The sequence below is a fragment of the Somniosus microcephalus genome, chromosome 28 (genome assembly GCF_052327205.1).
Source record: "Somniosus microcephalus isolate GS21.2 chromosome 28, FLI_Smic_1.0, whole genome shotgun sequence".
Classification (NCBI taxonomy): Eukaryota; Metazoa; Chordata; class Chondrichthyes; order Squaliformes; family Somniosidae; genus Somniosus; species Somniosus microcephalus.
Window position 1 is genome coordinate 32603128 of NC_141014.1, and position 19382 is coordinate 32622509.

Consider the following 19382-nt stretch of genomic DNA (forward strand, 5'->3'; position numbering starts at 1 on the left):
AAACAAGGATGAGAATTTTGAAATCGAGGGCTGCTTAACCGGGAGCCAATGTAGGTCAGCGAGCACAGGGGGTGATGGGCGAACGGGACTTGGTGCGAGTTAGGTCGACATGAGGAAAAACTTTTATACGCGAGAATGGGAATAAGATCTATTTTCCAATCCTGCAGTGCTGCACACCCACTCATTTCTCTCCCTTCTCTTTCAGCCAGGAGATGTTCTAGACTCTGAAATCACAGGACTGTCTGTGCCCCTCGAACACTCATTTGAATTTGGTAAGTCCAAAGAGTTGATGAGAATTGATCTTCAGTACAGGAACAGGTTTTCCAAATGGAAATCCTAATCTTCCCAGGTGTTTCATTGGTGCAACTGAGACATACACTCGGAGATCCGACATCAAACTGTTTCCTGGTTGAAGGGCCGGTAACTAGAGGACACAGATTTAAGGCGATTGGCAAAAGAACTAGAGGCGACATGAGGAAAAACATTTTTACTCGACGGGTGGTTAGGATTTGGAATGCGCTGCCTGATAGGGTGGTGGATACAGATTGAATAGCAGCCTTCAAAAGGGAATTGGATAAATACTTGCAGGAGAAACAAATTGCAGGATTATGGGAAAAGAGCGGGGGAGTGGGACTGACTGGATTGCCCTTCGAAAGAGCCGGCACAAACTCAATGGGCCGAATGGCCTTCTGTGCTGTACTATTCTATGATTTTATTCATGGTTTGTTCTGTGTTCGCTGACCTCAGTTGTGAGAGCAGTTGGGTTGCTTTAATTTGTTTCAGTGCTCCTGGGTTAGAGAGGAAATTATTTAGCCAGCATTCCTGCACCTCATTGTTATTCAGTGATTGCAGCTGTAAATTTTCCCTGTTGGTCAAGGACCATATCCTGAAGTTATGCTTCATGAAATGAAGATACCCTTACATTACAGCCCATCAGACAGCAATAAAGAATTGTTTTATCATTGTAGATGACAGTGTTCAGTATAAAAAGCGGGGTTCGTTGCTATGGAGACCAGGCCGGGAAAACACACTCACGCTATCTCAGACGCAATTGACGGAGGACGAAAGGAATAAACTCCGGGTAAGTAGCACTTTCATTCATGTTCTTGGATCACAGGTACGAGTCCGAACCTTGTGCTGGAGCAATAGCATCAACGTTATCAAACAAGATTTTTGTTTTCTTTAGTCTGTTATCTTTGCTCTCACTAAAAACTGGTGGTCGGCCTTCTAACCAAGAGAAAGATAATCTTTACTAATGCTACCTGAACATCCACGACTTGTTACCATGGGTAGTCTGCGGTGTGGAGTATGCTTGTAATTTTTAGCTGCTAACCTCGCCTGTCGCTTGACAGGCTGAGAGGCTGTTTTCCCCTGGCTGCAGAGTCTGGAACTCGGAGGCACAGTCTCAGGATAAGGGGTCGGCCATTTAGGACTGAGATGAGGAGAAATTTCTTCACTCGGAGGGTTGTGAATCTTTGGAACGCTCTGCCCCAGAGGGCTGTGAATGCTGAGTCTTTGAGTATATTCAAGGCTGAGATCGATAGATTTTTAGACTCTAGGGGAATCAAGGGATGTGGGGGTCAGGCGGGAAAGTGGAGTTAAGGTCAAAGATCAGCCATGATCTTATTGAATGGCGGAGCAGGCGCGAGGGGCCGTATGGCCTACTCCTGCTCCTAATTCTTATGTTGCTCTAAGGTCACTGATCAGTTAGTTTAAGTAGGCTCTGAGGTCAATTAGATACCAATTATTATTGGAAGTTTCTCCAGATTGATAATTGTTTGCTCCTCTTTGTTACTTGCTGACCTCTCCACATTATTCTCAAGAATAGAAGAAAGGTACAGCAGAAAATACTGGGTTTCTTTTTCACATTTGTTCCCCAAAATGTTCATACTGATGTTTTATGCAGAATGTGACATCTGGAGGATAGTGGCTGCCTTCAAAACCGTTCGACAAGTACATTGATAAAATTAAATACATTTGGTATATAGGTGCTGTGACTCGGATTTCAATGAAGCTTATTTGATGGGAATGATAGATTTGACTGCTTGAAGTGTGAAAAAACACCCAGCTGTGTGCAGTTATCGATTTTTGCCCTTCCAAACCTGGATTGTGCCTGGAGAGAACACTTTCAAGTTATGTAAGGCCATGATGAAGTACTGGTGTTTACGGGGCTGTTACTGGCAGTTGCTAGGAGTAACTTGGGGATATTGCAGATTAGCACAGCATCAGAGCATATTGGCATAAGCGCAGTTTTTCTTCATAGCGTAATGATACTATTGTGCTAAATATTCCTGGTGGCAGCACAGTGCAAACAAGAGCAGGCTTGCAAACAGCTGAAGTAGTTACAGAGGATCTAATGCACCACAAAAGCCGAGAAAGAAATTGAAGGATAAGAACAAATCCGGCAAGCTTTTCATTCAGCCTTAAGGTTTGCTGATCCTATCTTGACAGGAGAGAGGGAGGGGTGGGATTCAGGTAGGTTGTAGATACTGCTTGCTGTCCACTGACCCCCCCCCCCCCCCCCCCCCTTGCTGGAAAGAATGCATGTTTACATTTTAGATGCAGACAAGTTCAGGCAGGCTGTGAGGGGGAAAATTACCTTTCGAAGCTCAATGTTTTGACTCAAAAATGAAGCGTGACCCTTTGGGGGGAAGTTCGCGAAGAACGATGGAATCGTACCCCAGCGGTAATTGGCACTTTCAGGAGGGAAAAAGGAGGAATATAAAACACTTTGTCTGCTCGAGCTTCATAGATTACAGTGTCAGCTTGGCTTAGTGGTGGCACTTGCCTCAGTCGGGTCATGGCTTCAAGCCCCATTCCACTAGGCTGACACTTTAGTGCAGAACGGAGGGAGTTGGAGATGCCTCCTTTCAAATGTGAGGGTAAACCAAGGCCCTGCCCTGTCTGTCGAACATCTCTTGGCACTATGAGAAGAGTAAGGATGTCCTGGCCAATATTTATTCCTCAGCCAGCATCACCAAAACAAATAAACTGGCCATTTATCTCATTGCTATTTGTGGCACTTGCTGAGTGCAAGATCGATGCCACATTGCCTACATAACAACAATGACAATATTTTGAAAGTACAGGAAACTCTTTTTTATCCAGCACCGGAGTGGTGCCGGTTGATCAAAAAGTCCGGATTACAGAGAGGTATACTTACCAAGGTACGAGAGCCCCGTACACGGCCACAGGTGCAGGAGCCCCGGTTACCCGGCCACAGATCCAGGAGTCCCTGTTGCATGGCCACAGGTGCAGGAACCCCGGTTACACGGCCACAGATCCAGGAGTCCCTGTTGCATGGCCACAGGTGCAGGAGCCCCGGTTACACGGCCACAGATCCAGGAGTCCCGGTTACATGGCCACAGGTGCAGGAGCCCCGGTTACCCGGCCACAGATCCAGGAGTCCCTGTTGCACGGCCACAGATTCAGGAACCCCGGTTACACGGCCACTAATATATAGTAAAACTTACCTGAACCTACTCCTGAATTTTGCCGGTTAACAGAGACTTCCGGATATTTAGGTGCCAGTAAAAAGGGAGTTTCCTGTAATTCATTGGCTGCAAAGTGGTTTGGGATATCCTGAAATCTTGAGAGGCGCTATATATATATATCTACAGGAAACTCTTTATTATCCGGCACCGACGGGACCGGCGTGGTGCCGGTTTATCAAAAAGTCCGGATTACAGAGAGGTATAGTTAAAAGGTACGAGAGCTCCGTACACAGCAACAAATCCAGGCTTCCCTGTTGCTTAGCAACATGTGCAGGAACTCCGGCCACAGACCAAGCGTCCCTGTTGCTTAGTGCAGGAACCCCGGTTACACAGCCACAGATCCAGGAACTGCCACTAATATGAAGTAAAACTTACCTGAACCTACTCCTGAATTTTGCCGGTTAACAGAGATTTCCGGTTATTTAGGTGCCGGTAAATTGAGAGTTTCCTGTATATGCAAATTCTTTCTTTACTCACATAGAGTAGTGATTAGAAAAATGTTTCTTTTTACACATCATCAGATAAGACACTTGTGGCCAGTAGAATTCAGAAATCCGATTTTATCTTGAATGTCTCTCTTCCATTCCTTACAGGATATGGCTAGTACGGATGGGCTGTACCGGGTCAGGATCCCAAGAAAACTGGGCAGCGAGAGCTCTACTTTGGATTACGTGTCATCTTTTGTTCGAGTCGTAAGTACCAGGAAAAATAAAGACGCACTGCAGTTCGACCAAGGAGTGAGAAGAACGCGGTTGCGGGATTTTGTTTTAATATATAGAAATAAACCACGGGGGCTGTTTGTGTTGGGAACTCGTGCCTTAGCTCCTTTCACTGAGGACCCTTTTTAAAAAAAATGAAACCTTTTCCATTACGGCCATCATTTCAGTGAGGCGCCCCACCGGTAGTACATACTTAAATAATCGCTTCTCAAGTGTCATCATTGGGTGTTCCCAGGCCAGGTTCAATTGTGTGAAATTGTATGGCATTTCTCGAGTGAGATTGATACTTTGGTGTTAAATTCGGGTAGCTGTGGCAACCCACTAGGCAATGAGCTGCAGCTGCCAAAGGTAATTTTGCATTGCACCTTGCAGCCAAACTAAAGAGCCTTTTGTTATGAATCTTATGATCCATGAAGAAAGACTCATGAAATAACACTGGACGGCCAGCTGGTGGCACCGTCCAAGGAGTATAAATACTCGGGTGTGGGCCCAGCTTGCCCAGGACATTTTGTAAACAGGAACTAGTGAAAGATAACTAGACCTCCATGTTTTGAAACAAGTTGATTAAAGCCTTGCTTTATACTCGAACCAAGTGCGCAGTGAGTTTTATTGCGACACCTTTGACCGAGCAGTGTGGACTGGATTTCGACTCTAGTCCCAGAGGTAAAAGGTCAGTGTGCTGCCCAGTGCCTTAATTGAAACAATTTTGTTTATATATAAAGAAGATATAACATAACCGTTATTATGTTGAACACACTTTGGAGCAGTCCTAAAAGAGCTTATTTTGACTCTTCTGTTATGGTGCAAAGTGGAAGGCGGAGACCTTGAGCGCTGCTTACAAAACAGCAAGTTGGGACTGACCGTGACGGGACGTGAGGGTAGAGTGATGAGTCACGGGCTCGCATCTATGATTCCCTGGATCAAAATCCTGGCACTCCCCCCCCCCCCCCCCCCCTAACAGCACCGTGGGAGCACCTTCACCACACGGACTGCAGCGGTTCAAGAAGGCGGCTCACCACCACCTTCTCAAGGGGCAATTAGGGACGGGCAATAAACGCCGGCCTTGCCAGCGACGCCCACATCCCGTGAATGAATTAAAAAAAAAATTCCCACAAAATGAGTTCCTGATCTTGGTTTATGGTGGGAAGGTGTTTAGTGGAGGTTAGCCCTTTACTAACAGAATGCAAAAATCAAAGAGTGAATTCAACCTCCTAGAGCTACGTGGAATTGGGGAAGAATTGGCAAAGGTGCAAGACACATGGGAGTGGAAACATCAGAAGGGAGAAAAGCATACAGTAATTTTGTGGTAAATATTTCAAAAAGTGTATGCAAGAATTGCATGTCGGGCAGAATGAGTATAATGTTTTTTTCTGGGCATATACCACAGCAATTTCTTATTAAAAGCAATATTTTTGGATCTCTTTACTACAGACTAGTGCATAAGGCGCTGCCAGTGTAGCACTAAACCGTATAGACCAGATGGTTCTGGTCCTGGCCTCTGCTGATTGCAGCTCTGACAGCCGTGGGAATGCTACTGTTGGCCTCAGTGCCCTGGACAAGGGAGGTGAGAAATCAACTCTGGTTCCCACTGCTGACTGCTATCCCGTGCCGCTCCTGAAAAGGGCACGTGTGGATGTTGGGTAGGGCAAGATCCGACTTGCCTGTAATGCCCTCCACTATTGAGTAGCCTGCTGGTGGTTAGTGTCGAGACAGTCATTGAAGAATGGTCACTTTGACCAAAGTACTAGAGAATGGCAGCTGTGGAACTGTATCCCAGCAACTACAGGAAACTCTCGATTTACCGGCACCCAAACAACCGGCAATCTCGGTTAACCGGCAAAATTCAGGAGTAGGTTCGGTTAAGTTTTTCTTCATATTAGTGGCCGTTTCTTGATCCTTGGCTGTGTAATCGGAGGTTCCTGCACTTGTTGCTAAGCAACAGGGACGCTTGGTCTGTGGTCGGGCTTCTTGCAGCTGTTGCTAAGCAACAGGGAAGCCTGGATTTGTTGCTGTGTACGGGGCTCTCGTACCTTTTAACTATAACTCTCTGTAATCCGGACTTTTTGATAAACCGGCACCACGCCGGTCCCGTCGCTGCCGGATAAAAAAGAGTTTCCTGTATTCACCGTATTTATTAACAACTGAGATGACGGGATAGAGAGCCACATATCCAAGTTTGCCGATGACACAAAGATAGGTGGCATTGTGAGCAGTGTAGATGGAAGCATAAAATTACAAAGAGATACGCATAGATTAAGTGAATGGGCAAATGGATTTCAAAGTAGGCAAGTGTGAGGTCATCCACTTTGCACCTAAAAAGGATAGAACAGGGTACTTTCTAAATGGTGAAAGGCTAAAAACAGTGGAGGTCCAAAGAGACTTGGGGGGTCCATGTACATAGATCATTAAAATGTCCTGGACAGGTACAGAAAATAATCAGAAAGGCTAATGGAATGCTGGCCTTTATATCTAGAGGACTAGAGTACAAGGGGGTAGAAGTTATGCTACAACTATACAAAGCTGTAGTCAGACCACACCTGGAGTACTGTGAGCAGTTCTGGGCACCACACCTTAGGAAGGATATATTAGCTTTGGAGGAAGTGCAGCGTAGATTTACTAGAACGATACCTGGTCTTCAAGGGTTAAATTACAAGGAAAGATTACACAAACTAGGGTTGTATTCCTGGGAATTTAGCAAGTTAAGGGGTGATTTAAATCGGAGATTGATAGATTTTTGTTAACCAAAGGTATTAAGGGATATGGGCCAAAGGCGGGTAGATGGAGTTAGGTCGCAGATCAGCCATGATCTCATTGAATGGCGGAACAGGCTCGAGGGGCTGAATGGCCGCCTCCTGTTCCTAGAATCGATGCCCTAGGCAGGGGAAAAGTTGACTCGATAAAAGAAGTAAATTTACTGTAAAAATTCCAATAGTCTGTGTGTTTCTATTTCCAAAATGCCAGTACTGTACAGGAAACTCTTTTTAACCGGCACCTAAATAACCGAAAATCTCTGTTAACCGGCAAAATGCAAGAGTAGGTTCAGGTAAGTTTTACTTCATATTAGTGGCCGTTCCTGGATCTGTGGCTGTGTAACTGGGGTTCGTGCACTTGTTGCTAAGCAACAGGGATGCTTGGTCTGTGGCCGGAGTTCCTGCACATGTTGCTAAGCAACAGGGAAGCCTGGATTTGTTGCTGTGTACGGAGCTCTCGTACCTTTTAAACTATACCTCTCTGTAATCCGGACTTTTTGATAAACCGGCTCCACGCCGGTCCCGTTGGTGCCGGATAATAAAGAGTTTCCTGTATATGGGGATGGCAAAATATTGATAGGACACTGCAAAAAAGGATCATTTCTGTATCTTTCAAGTTTTCCCTTTGAACCCAGTGAGTTTGATCTTGGATTGCTGAGTGAAGTGGAAGGTTGTTCAATGATAGATTTTTATTGCTGGTTCGTGTTTGGCTGCTGGTAATCTGACTTTGCTTCATGGCATTCGTGGCTTTGTTGTCACCTTCCCAAAGTTAGCAAATCGCAGACCAAGGCTGTTACACTCGTGTGCGAATTTAACACACTTGCTCACAAAATGGACCCCCTTCCAATTTGCAGCACATAATGACAAAGAGAATACACGTCCTAATAGATGGTACTGCATTGGCATCTGCATGTTGGTAAATCTGTCCTCTCCTATTAACTGTGCAACTGATTTTTCAGTTGCTGGATAAGGTATCTGCGGGTTACGCATACAGATTGAGCAAAGTTACTTAGCAGTTGTATTCATCTATTGGTCTGCTTGGACCTGCTCACTATTTGCAGTCTAGCTGTACTCCGCCATTTGAACAGTGCAAGTATAGGGCAGAAATTGCAAAGATTCCCTCCTGGCACAGACCCTCTTTTAAAATTTGTTTTTATGGGATGTGGGCGTCGCTGGCAAGGCCAGCATTTATTGCCCATCCCTAATTTCCCTTGAGAAGGTGGTGGTGAGCCTCCTTCTTGAGCCGCTGCAGTCCGTGTGGTGCAGGTACTCCCACAGTGCTGTTAGGGAGTGAGTTCCAGGATTTTGACCCAGCGACGATGAAGGATCGGCGATATACTTCTAAGTCAGAATGATGTGTGATTTGGAGGGGAACTTGGAGGTGGTGGTGTTCCCATGCGCCTGCTGCCCTTGTCTTTCTAGGTGGAAGAGGTCACGGGTTTGGGAGGTGCTGCCAAAGAAGCCTTGGCGAGTTGCTGCAGTGCATCTTGTAGATGGTACACACTGCAGCCACGGTACGCCGGTGGTGGAGGGAGTGGATGTTTAAGGTGGTAGATGGGGTGCCAATCAAGCGGGCTGCTTTGTCCTGGATGGTGTCGAGCTTCTTGAGTGTTGTTGGAGTTGCACTCATCCAGGCAAGTGCAGAGTATTCAATCGCACTCCTTACTTGTGCCTTGTAGATGGTGGAAAGGCTTTGGGGAGTCAGGAGGTGAGACACTCGCTGCAGAATACCCAGCCTCTGACCTGCTCTTGTTCCCACAGTATTTATGTGGCTGGTCCAGTTAAGTTTCTGGTCAATGGTAACCCCCCCAGGATGTTGATGGTGGGGGATTCGGCGATGGTAATGCCATTGAATGTCAAGGGGCGGTGTTTAGACTCTCGCTTGTTGGAGATAGTCATTGCCTGGCACTTCTGTGGTGCGAATGTTACCTGCCACTTATCAGCCCAAGCCTGAACGTCATCCAGGTCTTGTTGCATGCGGACATGGACTGCTTCGTTATCTGAGGAGTTGTGAATGGCACGGAACACTGTGCAGAGGTGAGTGTGTTTTGGAGGTAAGGCTACTGACACTGGCCTGCGCACGTGCCTAACAAGCCTCACAACTACCACTGAAGGCAGTTGAGGCCAATTCATTAAATATATTCAAGAAGGAGTTAGATATATTTTTTAAGGCTAAAGGGATCAAGGGATATGGGGAGAAAGCAGGGACAGGGTACTGAATTTGGATGATCAGCCATGATCTCATTAAATGGCGGAGCAGGCTCGAGGGGCCGAATGGCCTACTCCTGCTCCTATCTTCTATGTTTCTATGTTAATTCCTGAACTTGCATTTATATGGAACCATGTAAGTAAAAAATGCCCTCCGGTGTCTGACACAGCAGAAACGGGCCAGCAAACTGTGTGCAAAACCATTACATTGAGCTTAGAGGTTGCTTTCGGTTCTGTTCATTCTTCTCCAGGCAGTGTAATATGCTTCAGCTTCACTAGGCATTTCATTTCGCAGTCGAAGCAAGAGATATCTCGGTCATATCAACTTTTTAAAAATATATCAAAAAAAAAATCAAACACATAAATTCATTCATGGAAATAAATCGAGTGGCACTGAGCGGTGTAGTGACAGAAACGGTTTATTCTGTAAACTGCAGATACCCACTGACCTGAATCAGTCATTCATGTGGAAATGACTTATGAAATAATACTGGGCGGCCCGCTGGTGGCGCTGTCCAGGGTCGGGCGCGGGCCCAGCTTGCGCAGGACATTCTTAACAGGAACTAGTGAAGGACACAACTAGACCTCCATGTTGTAAAACAGTTGATTAAAGCTTTGTTTAACGTTTAGACCAAGTGCCTAGTAGTATTCTTGCGTCACCCACTGCTTGTTTGGTTTGTACAACCCGGGTTCGAATCCGGCCTCGGGCGACTGTCTGTGTGGAGTTTGCACATTCTCCCTGTGTTTGCGTGGGTTTACTCCGGGTGCTCCGGTTTCCTCCCACAGTCCAAAGATGTGCAGGTTAGGTTGATTGGCTATGATAAATTGACCCTTAGTGTTAGGGGGATTAAATACGTGGGGTTACGGGGATAGGGTGGGATAACTGTTGGTGTGGGGGTTACGGGGATCGGGTGGGATATGTGTCGGTGCAGGCTCGATGGGCCGAAATGGCCTCTATCTGCACTGTGGGGTTTCTGTGATTTCTGTGAAAGCGAGATGATTCGTTACTCTTTTTTTAAAAAGCTTATTTCCTGGGCACTGCTGACAACGAGTGGGGTCTCCCACATCATTAACCGCATGAGTCGGTGCAAGTAAAGGCATGAAGCGTTCAAAGGTTACTTGGGTGAACAAGCCTAAAAGGCACCAAGGGACAAAAATCATCAGAAAAGACTGAAAGACTTGCATTTATATAGCACCTTTCATGACCTCAGGATGTCCCAAAGTGCTTTACAGCCAATGAAGTACTTTTTGAAGTGTAGTCACTGTTGTAATGTAGGAAACGCGGCAGCCAATTTGCTCACTGCAAGCTCCCACAAACAGCAATGTTATAATGACCAGATCTTTCATGTTGATTGAGGGATAAATATTAGCCAGGACACCGGGGATAACTCCCCTGCTCTTCTTTGAAATGGTACCGTGGGATCTTTTACATCCACCCGAGAGAGCAGACGGGGCCTCGGTTTAACGTCTGATCCGAAAGACGGCAGCTCTGACAGTGCAGCGCTCCCTCAGCACCGCACTGGGAGTGTCGGCCTGGATTTTTGTGCTCAAGGCTCTGGCGTGGTGCTTGAACCCGCAACCTTCTGAGTCGGAGGCGAGAGTGCTACCCACTGAGCCACGGCTGACTCAAAATCATTGAGGAAGATGAAAGGGCCCAGAGAAGATGAAGAGTTTTAAATGGAGCAAATGGCAAGGCTGAGGATGCTATAAAAGAGAAGGGCTGAGGAGACAATGTTGGTGAACATGTAGTAAGATGCAATGTGTATTAGCCAGATTTTTTTCTTCAGAATCCTGGAATTTCTGTATGTGTTCATTGTTATTTCTCTAGGAGTATATATTCGTGTTGTTGAGGAAGCAATACGCTCATTGAAAGTCTTTCTGTATTCAAACAATCACATGATTATTTGAGCCAAACTAAAAAGCATGACTTTCTTGTGCTAAAGACATGTTTAAAGTGGTTTGAGCTGTACCCAAGATGTTTAGTTGTGTGGATAGATAATTATTTTGCGTTATATTTTAATTTTTACTTTTTCGGTTGATTTGGGCTGAAGGCTTTTCCACTTTTCCCATCCATTTTCTCTTCTCTTTCCCACCCACCCCCGCACCTCTCCTTTTCCTTGGCTGCTTGGTTGGAATTTGGTTCTGCAGGCGCCAGTCACTCTCTGCGCCGTACCCAACTGGCCATTAACGGTGTGTATTGGCAGGTTATTATTTGGCAGTGCGGAGGGAGAATCACATCTTAAGCCCCATCCTGCCCTTGCGCGCTACTTCCAGCAGGGGTCGCTGAATAGCGACCGTGTGCGGTCACCCGGGCTGATTTTCCTCCCCACTGCCCTTACTCTAGCCCAGGGCCGCTGAGACCAACTTCAACCTCTTTGCAGCTGCTCCAGCCTAGGTCAGCGTGGATTAGGGGATTTAACCCGGGACTTGGCTGGTCTGTGTGACTCACTATTCAGAGCAGGGGAGCAGGGTCTGCCCTTTCCATTGTGGATTTATTGAGAAGCTGCGGAGTGGGACCCAGGGTAACGCAGCATGAAGAAATCCAAATCGGCAACAAAAAAAACTAGAGGTCACAAAGGGGTATCTGAGGAAGGATGTTCTTGCCATGGAGGGAGTGCAGCGAAGATTCACCAGACTGATACCTGGGATGGCAGGAATGACGTATGAGGAGAGATTGGGTCGATTGGGCTTATACTCGCTGGAGTTTAGAAGAATGAGAGGGGATCTCATTGAAACTTATAAAATTCTAACAGGACTAGACAGACTAGATGCAGGAAGGATGTTCCTGATGGCAGGGGAGTCCAGAACTAGGGGTCACAGTCTAAGGATAAGGGGTAAGCCATTTAGGACAGAGATGAGGAGGAATTTCTTCACCCAGAGAGTGGTGAACCTGTGGAATTCTCTACCACAGAAGGCAGTAGAGGCCAATTCATTAAATATATTCAAGAAAGAGTTAGATATATTTCTTAAGGCTAAAGGGATCAAGGGACATGGGGAGAAAGCAGGGACAGGGTACTGAATTTGGATGATCAGCCATGATCTCATTAAATGGCGGAGCAGGCTCGAGGGGCCGAATGGCCTACTCCTCCTATCTTTATGTATCTATGTAGTATACGTAACAAGTAAAACCAGCTTTGTCCTGACAATATCCTTTTTTTTTTTAAAAATGCTTGCTCAAAATTTCTAGTAGTCATTATGCCAAGCATAGGTTGTTTAAGGAAGACTTGTAAGTCGAACTTTAACTTCAGCTTAGAGCGCTCCCTGTTGACGATCTCGAGTGTGTAAGCTTTTAGTTTGCTTACTGTGATCCCTGTCCCCTATACGTCTTCTATTTAAAGTGCTCACACGGGGCTTTGATTAGATCAACGCTCATGCACTTGTCTCTCAACTTTTGATCGGTCTTAAAATAATCCTATCTGCTCCCACTCGCTAAACACCACACGGTCACCATTTACAGTCTGGCGAGAGGATTCCATTAACTCACTGTGAACACCCCTGTGTACATAGCCGATCACCAAACACACAAACTTGCAAAAAAGAGAAAAGGCCACTCTGTCCAATTAGGACCCATTCCAGGACCTGACCTATCTCTTTAAAAAAATCTTTTTCCTACTCTAAGCTCATGTTCCTCTCCTTCCCCTACTGACTCACAAATTAATCCAGGGTCTTCTCAAAAAATGCTCATTATCTGGCGCACCAAACGGCAGCCTGTTGTATAAATTGGCAATTATAAATTTAGAGTTTATTTCTTAAAGGGAAGGTCTCTTCTACTGAACTGCTGCAAAAATAACGAGACACCCCGGGACACTTAATCAGCCATGTTCCTTTGGAATTACTGGTTCGACCTCCCCCAGTGGCCTTGTGGGTAAAGGCCAAGTGCAGTACTAAACCACACAATGCGAAAATCTTGGGTTCAATTTCTTTTCTTTGCTAGGGCACCAGTTCAGCTGCGAGGGATGGTCTCCGCACCATGAGTGGCAGAAGGGAAAAATCAGCTGTTTCTGACTGTTATAGAAACATGGAAGATAGGAGCAGGAGTAGGCCATCCGGCCCTTCGAGCCTGCTCCGCCATTCAACGAGATCATGGCTGATCATCCAAACCCTAGCACCCGGTCCCTACACCGACAGCCATCCCACCCAAGCCCTATCCCTGTAACCCCACGTATTTAATCCCCCCTAACACTAAGGGCCAATTTTTTATCATGGCCAATCAACCTAACCCGCACATCTTTGGACTGTGGGAGGAAACCGGAGCACCCGGAGAAAACCCACGCAAACACGGGGAGAATGTGCAAACTCCACACAGACAGTCACCCGAGGCCGGATTTGAACCCGGGTCCCTGGCGCCCCTAGCAACCCCTCCTGGAACAATTCCCAGGTGTGGATATCGGGTGAAATCAGGACTGGGCTCACCTTCCGAAGCCCTCCATGATCGAATCACCTGTCGAAACCTACTGCCTAAGCTCGCACGTGAAGAAGAATGGCCATTGAATGGTCTCCTTATCTGAGGAAGCACATACTTGCCTTAGTGGCGGTACAACGAAGGTTCACTAAATTGATCCCTTGGATGACAGGGTTGTCCTGTGAGGAGAGATTTAGTCGATTGGGTCTATACTCTCTGGAGTTTGGAGTTTGTAGTTTGAAGAATGAGAGGTGATCACATTGAAACATCTAAGATTCTGAGGGGGATTAACAGGGTAGATGCTGAGAAGTTGTTTCCCCCTGGCTGGAGAGTCTAGAACTAGAGGGTCACAGTCTCAGGATAAGACTGCTCCTTCACCTGACGAAGGAGCAGCGCTCCGAAAGCTTGTGATTTCAAATAAAACTGTTGGACTATAACCTGGTGTTGTGTGACTTCTTACATTTGTCCACCCCAGTCCAACACCGGCATCTCCACACCATGGCATTTAAGAGTGAGATGAGGAAGAATTTCTTCACTCAGAGGGTTGTGAATCTTTGGAATTCTCTACCCCAAAGGGCTGTGAATGCTGAGTCGTTGAGTATATTCAAGGCTGAGATCGATAGATTTTTGGACTCTAGGGGAATCGAGGGATATGGGGATCGGGTGGGAAAGTGGAGTTGAGGTCGAAGATCAGCCATGATCTTATTGAATGGTGGAGCAGGCTCGAGGGGCCGTATGGCCGACTCCTCCTATTTCTTATGTTCTTATGAATGATGTTTGACGAGGGAGAATCTGCTCTGCAGCTAATGAGGTAAATGAGTTCTAAATCATAAATCATAGATGCACATCAGGGAGTATACGCATACCAACCGTTAAACTTTCTTATTGAGGAAGCTAGGTGAAAAGTCAACAGCTATTGGGAGGAGATGGAACAAACCGAGACACTGAAGTCGGGTTTTAAAAGGCTGTATATTGAGCTCCCTTAATGGATAAAGGCACCACCCTGTGTTGCTGAGCTTGCGTTTGAGCGCAACAATTGACCTCATTGCCCCAGAGCTAGGAAGGCAAATAGGATTAGTCAGGGTTCCCGCTTCTGATCGCTATCCATTGACCCCCCCCCCCAACCACCCCTACTGGAAAGTGTGTGTGTCCATGACAGGCGAGAACAGGACCTGGCTCAGCTATGACACCGCTGGTCGAATAGCCTGCCAACGCTTGCGGCCTAGACTCGTGTTAAGAGTGGCCGTTTGGACAACGAACAGCAGTGGTGCCTGTTGAACTGCACCCCAGCAGGAATCCGTGCATTCGGCAGAAAATTGACAAATGTAAGAGTCTGTAGACTGACATTAGGGGCAGTTGAGTAGATTTTACTTCTCCTTTCAATTTAGCTTGTGCCTTTTTTTTTAAGCTTGTACCATGTTTCACCATGTTCCTGCCATTTGTCAGAACTTTGTATGTTTTTGCTCTTAATCACATTTGATAGGGAGGTGCAGACAGTACCAGTAACTGTAGCATTCCTCCCCAGTACAGGCCAGCAGGGCAGGGACCGATGGAAAAATCAGTTATTCGAACAACTTGCTCCTTTATCCCATCAAGTAACGGCCCGAGGTTTGACCCGAGTCTGTGCCGGGTTGGCTGATCTTCTCTCGGGCAGCAGCTGGAACGCAAGAGTTGGCCTCGCCGCTGCTCCTGATCGCTGCCTAGTGGCTCCTACTGGAAAGTGCATGTTTGCGGATGTCAGATGATGGGGACAGCACCTTGTAGCCGAATAGCCTGCCGACTGGCGCACACTTGCTAGGCTTGCGTGAGAATTGCATGTGGGGGCTCGGATGAGGTCAGCAATGGGCTTGGATGTGGAGTTGGGTGGGGTACCAGCAAGTTGGTTGTGCCTGTGGAACTGTGTCCCAGCAACAACTTATATTGATACAGCGCCTTTAACATAGGAAAACGTCCCAAGCCGCTGCACAGGAGTATTTTAAGACGAAAAATTTGACACCGAGCCACATAAGGATAAATTAGGGCAGAAGCTTGGTCAAAGAGGTAGAGTTGGGAGGGTGTAGGAAGGACTAAAGAACTGGCCCACTTGGAGCATACGTGGGTTGCAGCGTCACGTGCAGCGTGACCGATGAATTGTGTGTGAAATGCGAAATATGGGTACACTTTTTTTTCCAAAGGTGTTAGTTGACTAGATCAGCGTGTTTCCCCTCCCCCCAGTATTGGGACATAATTGTATTTCTGTTTACCAGCCAGATATATTTAGCTAAGTCCATGTTTAACAAGATGTATCCTGTATTTTCTTACAATGTATCACTTCCACAGTACCATATTAGTAGTGAAGAAGTTGCACGGTACATTGGCGACAGTCTAAATTAAAACCAGATACTGGAGCTCCTTTGCCGTCTTTTCTGGATGCCATCGCCTTTTTCTGGATACGGTCATCTTCTCGGTTAGAGATCAGGTTGCTGGTCATTTCACTTGCGCGTAAAATGTGTTCCTTGCACAGCCCAGTGGGATCGATGGCGGCATACTTGGCCCCTTCCCATTGTTCCTGTTGCACACTGCTGAAAGGTTTACAGCTGGTGTATTAGATTATGCTTGGCCAGCTCGTTGTATGGGTCACGGTGTAAAGCTCGAGTCTAACTGAGCCAGAAGTCCAATTGATGATCTCTGCTGAGCTAACTCTTCCCCGCAAGTTCTGTCATTGGGGTTGATGCACAATATCCGGGGACCGACGTGGTGTCGGTTCATCAAAAATTCCGGATAACCGAAAGCTATAGTAAAAGATACGGAGAGCTGAGAGCTCCGTATAAAGCAACAAACCCTGTTGCTTAGCAACAGCTTCAGAACAATGGCCACAAGTTCCAAGCGTCTCTGTAGCTTAGCAACAGCTGCAGCCACACCCTTGCACAGCAACAAATGGAGGAAGGCAAGTAATAAAAGTTACCTGAATCGACTCCTGAATTTTGCCGGTTAACCGAGATTTCCGGTTATTTAGGTGCCGGTAAATCGAAAGTTTCCTGTAAAAAGACTACTGAACACTTGGTTTGAGTATAAAACAAGGCTTTAATCAACTGTTTCAAAACCATGAGATTTCTAGTTACATCACTAGTTCCCGGTTACAGAAACATCCTGAGCAAGCTGGGCCCACGCCCGAGTATTTATACTCCGTGGACGGCGCCACCAGCTGGCCGCCTCGTGTTGCTTCATGAGTCATGATAAGATTCATGACAGGGGGCGCTGCAGTTAATGACAGCAACCCCAGGGCGAAGGAGGGGGAACATTAGTCAGGGTACCTGCTCCTGGTCGCAGTCGAGTGACCCTGTTGGAAGGTACGTGTGTGTGGGGCCTAGGATGAGGTCAGCCATGGGCTTGGATGTGATGCTGACCGCATTATTCGGGCTCACGCATGAAGAATGGCCAATTAGCCGAAATGCTAGAGGGTGGCCGGCATCTAATCAATTGTACCCTAGTGTGAGTAAGCACTTGGAGGCCAATTCATTAACTATATTCAAGAAGGAGTTAGATATATTTCTTAAGGGATCAAGGGATATGGGGAGAAAGCAGGGACAGCGTACTGAATTTGGATGATCAGCCATGATCTCATTAAATAGCGGAACAGGCTCGAGGGGCCGAATGACCTATTCCTGCTCCTATCTCCTATGTTTCTATAAGAATTAGGAGCAGGAGTTGGCCATACGGCCCCTCGAGCCTGCTCCGCCATTCAATAAGATCGTGGCTGATCTTCGACCTCATCTCCACTTCCCTGCACTATCCCCATATCCCTCGATTCCCCTAGAGTCCAAAAATCTATCGATCTCAGCCTTGAATATACTCAATGACTCAGCCACCACAGCCCTCTGGGGTAGAGAATTCCAAAGATTCACCACCCTCTGAGTGAAGAAATTTCTCCTCATCGCAGTCCTAAATGGCCGAGTCCAGGAGAGTAAACTGGAGGCATCGGAAAGCTTTCTTACTGCTGGGTGTCGTGATTGGATTTTCTCGTTAACTCGGACATCACATAGTTCAGTGCAACAACGTACATACCTTTCATTGTGCTCCTCAAAGTCTGGGGATATGATGCTGGAAAGTCCAACAGCTATACCTTTTTTTTTGCACTAATGTTTGATCAGCTTCAATAAATGTTAGATGCAGGATAAAGTTCCCTCTACTCTGTCCCAGCAGTGTGCTTTGAACTCTGGTGCACAGTGACTGGGGTATTAAAGTCTTGCGTATGCATGCACTTCCTGTCAGCCTGAGACTTACTTCCTGTAATGCATCATGCGGGCATGATTTTTTTGTCATGTTGCGCTTCAGTTTTCCTATTTGCTTTAATGATGCTGAACCAGTCCATGCAGATGAACCCCCAAGCTGGTTGGCGCTGTGCAATCTTTGTTAATGCTTACCTATTATCGGCTGGAGTTCCTCATGTAACGTGGTCCTCCTAGCCATGACTCTCTCAGCTTCTTTATCATTATTTCTCGTTCTCTGTCTCCCTCTCCCCGCTTGTGCTGTCCACTGGTGCTGTTACCGGGACGTGCTACATGGTAAAACCTGCCCCTACAATCCTGCCTCGCCCTGTTAGACATTCACCAACATAAATGGCAGCTATATCCACACACACTTTAACCTAGAATTTCATACTGTTCATATCACAGAATCACAGAAACCCCACAGTGCAGATAGAGGCCATTTCGAGCCTGCACCGACACATATCCCACCCGATCACCGTAACCCCTACACCAACACATATCCCACCCTATCCCCGTAACCCCACTAACACTAAGGGTCAATTTATCATAGCCAATCAACCTAACCCGCACATCTTTGGACTGTGGGAGGAAACCGGAGCACCCGGAGAAAACCCACGCAAACACGGGGAGAATGTGCAAACTCCACACAGACAGTCACCCGAGGCCGGATTCGAACCCGGGTCCCTGGCGCTGTGAGGCAACAGTGCTAACCACTATGCCACCGTGCTCAGTTTATTTTAATTCCCATTCCCTTCATTTAAAAGCTTTTAAAGTTATATAAAAAGCTTCTAGTGTATGATTTCAACTTGTACACCAATGAAATTCATTTCATTTGAATTTTTAAATATTTTTCTCCATCATTTATACTTAATTTATTTTTAATCAACATTGCCTTTATTCTCAACAACATCTAAAATATGCCGGCGCAGTAAACCATTCTCTTTACGCGACATAATCTTTATCGTCTTATCAAATAACTCCATACATACAAAAGCAGAAGATGGTGGAAACGCTGAGCCGGGCCGTCGGCACCTGTGGAGAGAACCAATCAGTTAGCGTTTCGGGGGTGGAGGCTTCATCAGAACGTGTGCGTTCTGACATAGGGTGGACGCTTGAATCATTAACTCATCGGCTCTCTCCACAGAGGCTGCCTAAGTTTTTGTTTCAGATTTCCAGCGCTTTTTTTGCTTTTCATTCTGTCGTCGTCTTCTTAGACAGTCCCTTGGAACCGAGGATGACTTGCTTCCACACTAAAAATTAGTTCTCAGGTGACTGGTGAGTCCAATGCGGGACCTACAGTCTCTGTCACAGGCGGGGCAGACGGTGGTTGAAGGGGGCGGGTGGGCGGAGTGCTTGGGTTGACGTGCGCTCCTTCCGCTGTTTGCGCTTGTCTTCCGCTTGCTCCCAGCGAAGCATTCTATACAGATATGCTCACAATCATAAGTGTGAACTTGAAAATACTGTTAATATTCCTACGACACCTAATAAAATGTAATTTATTCAGTCACTGTTAATCAGTGGCCCTCATAATATTCTCTGGGATAAAACAGTACACCCTC

The 19382-nt window shown here is 46.5% G+C and overlaps 1 protein-coding gene across 3 annotated transcripts in view; it reads left to right on the forward strand.

Annotated features, from left to right (window-relative positions):
• Positions 1-19382, forward strand: part of emc10 (ER membrane protein complex subunit 10) — a 63294-nt gene that overhangs the window by 15157 nt on the left and 28755 nt on the right. For all 3 annotated transcript variants that reach the window (XR_015073934.1, XM_085969741.1, XM_085969740.1), the window contains exons 2-4: positions 206-272; positions 969-1081; positions 4088-4186. Coding sequence is in view for 2 of the 3 variants with exons in the window: in XM_085969741.1 (XP_085825867.1) it covers positions 206-272; positions 969-1081; positions 4088-4186 (279 nt within the window). In the remaining variant the exon portion in view is untranslated. The remainder of the gene's footprint in view (positions 1-205; positions 273-968; positions 1082-4087; positions 4187-19382) is intronic.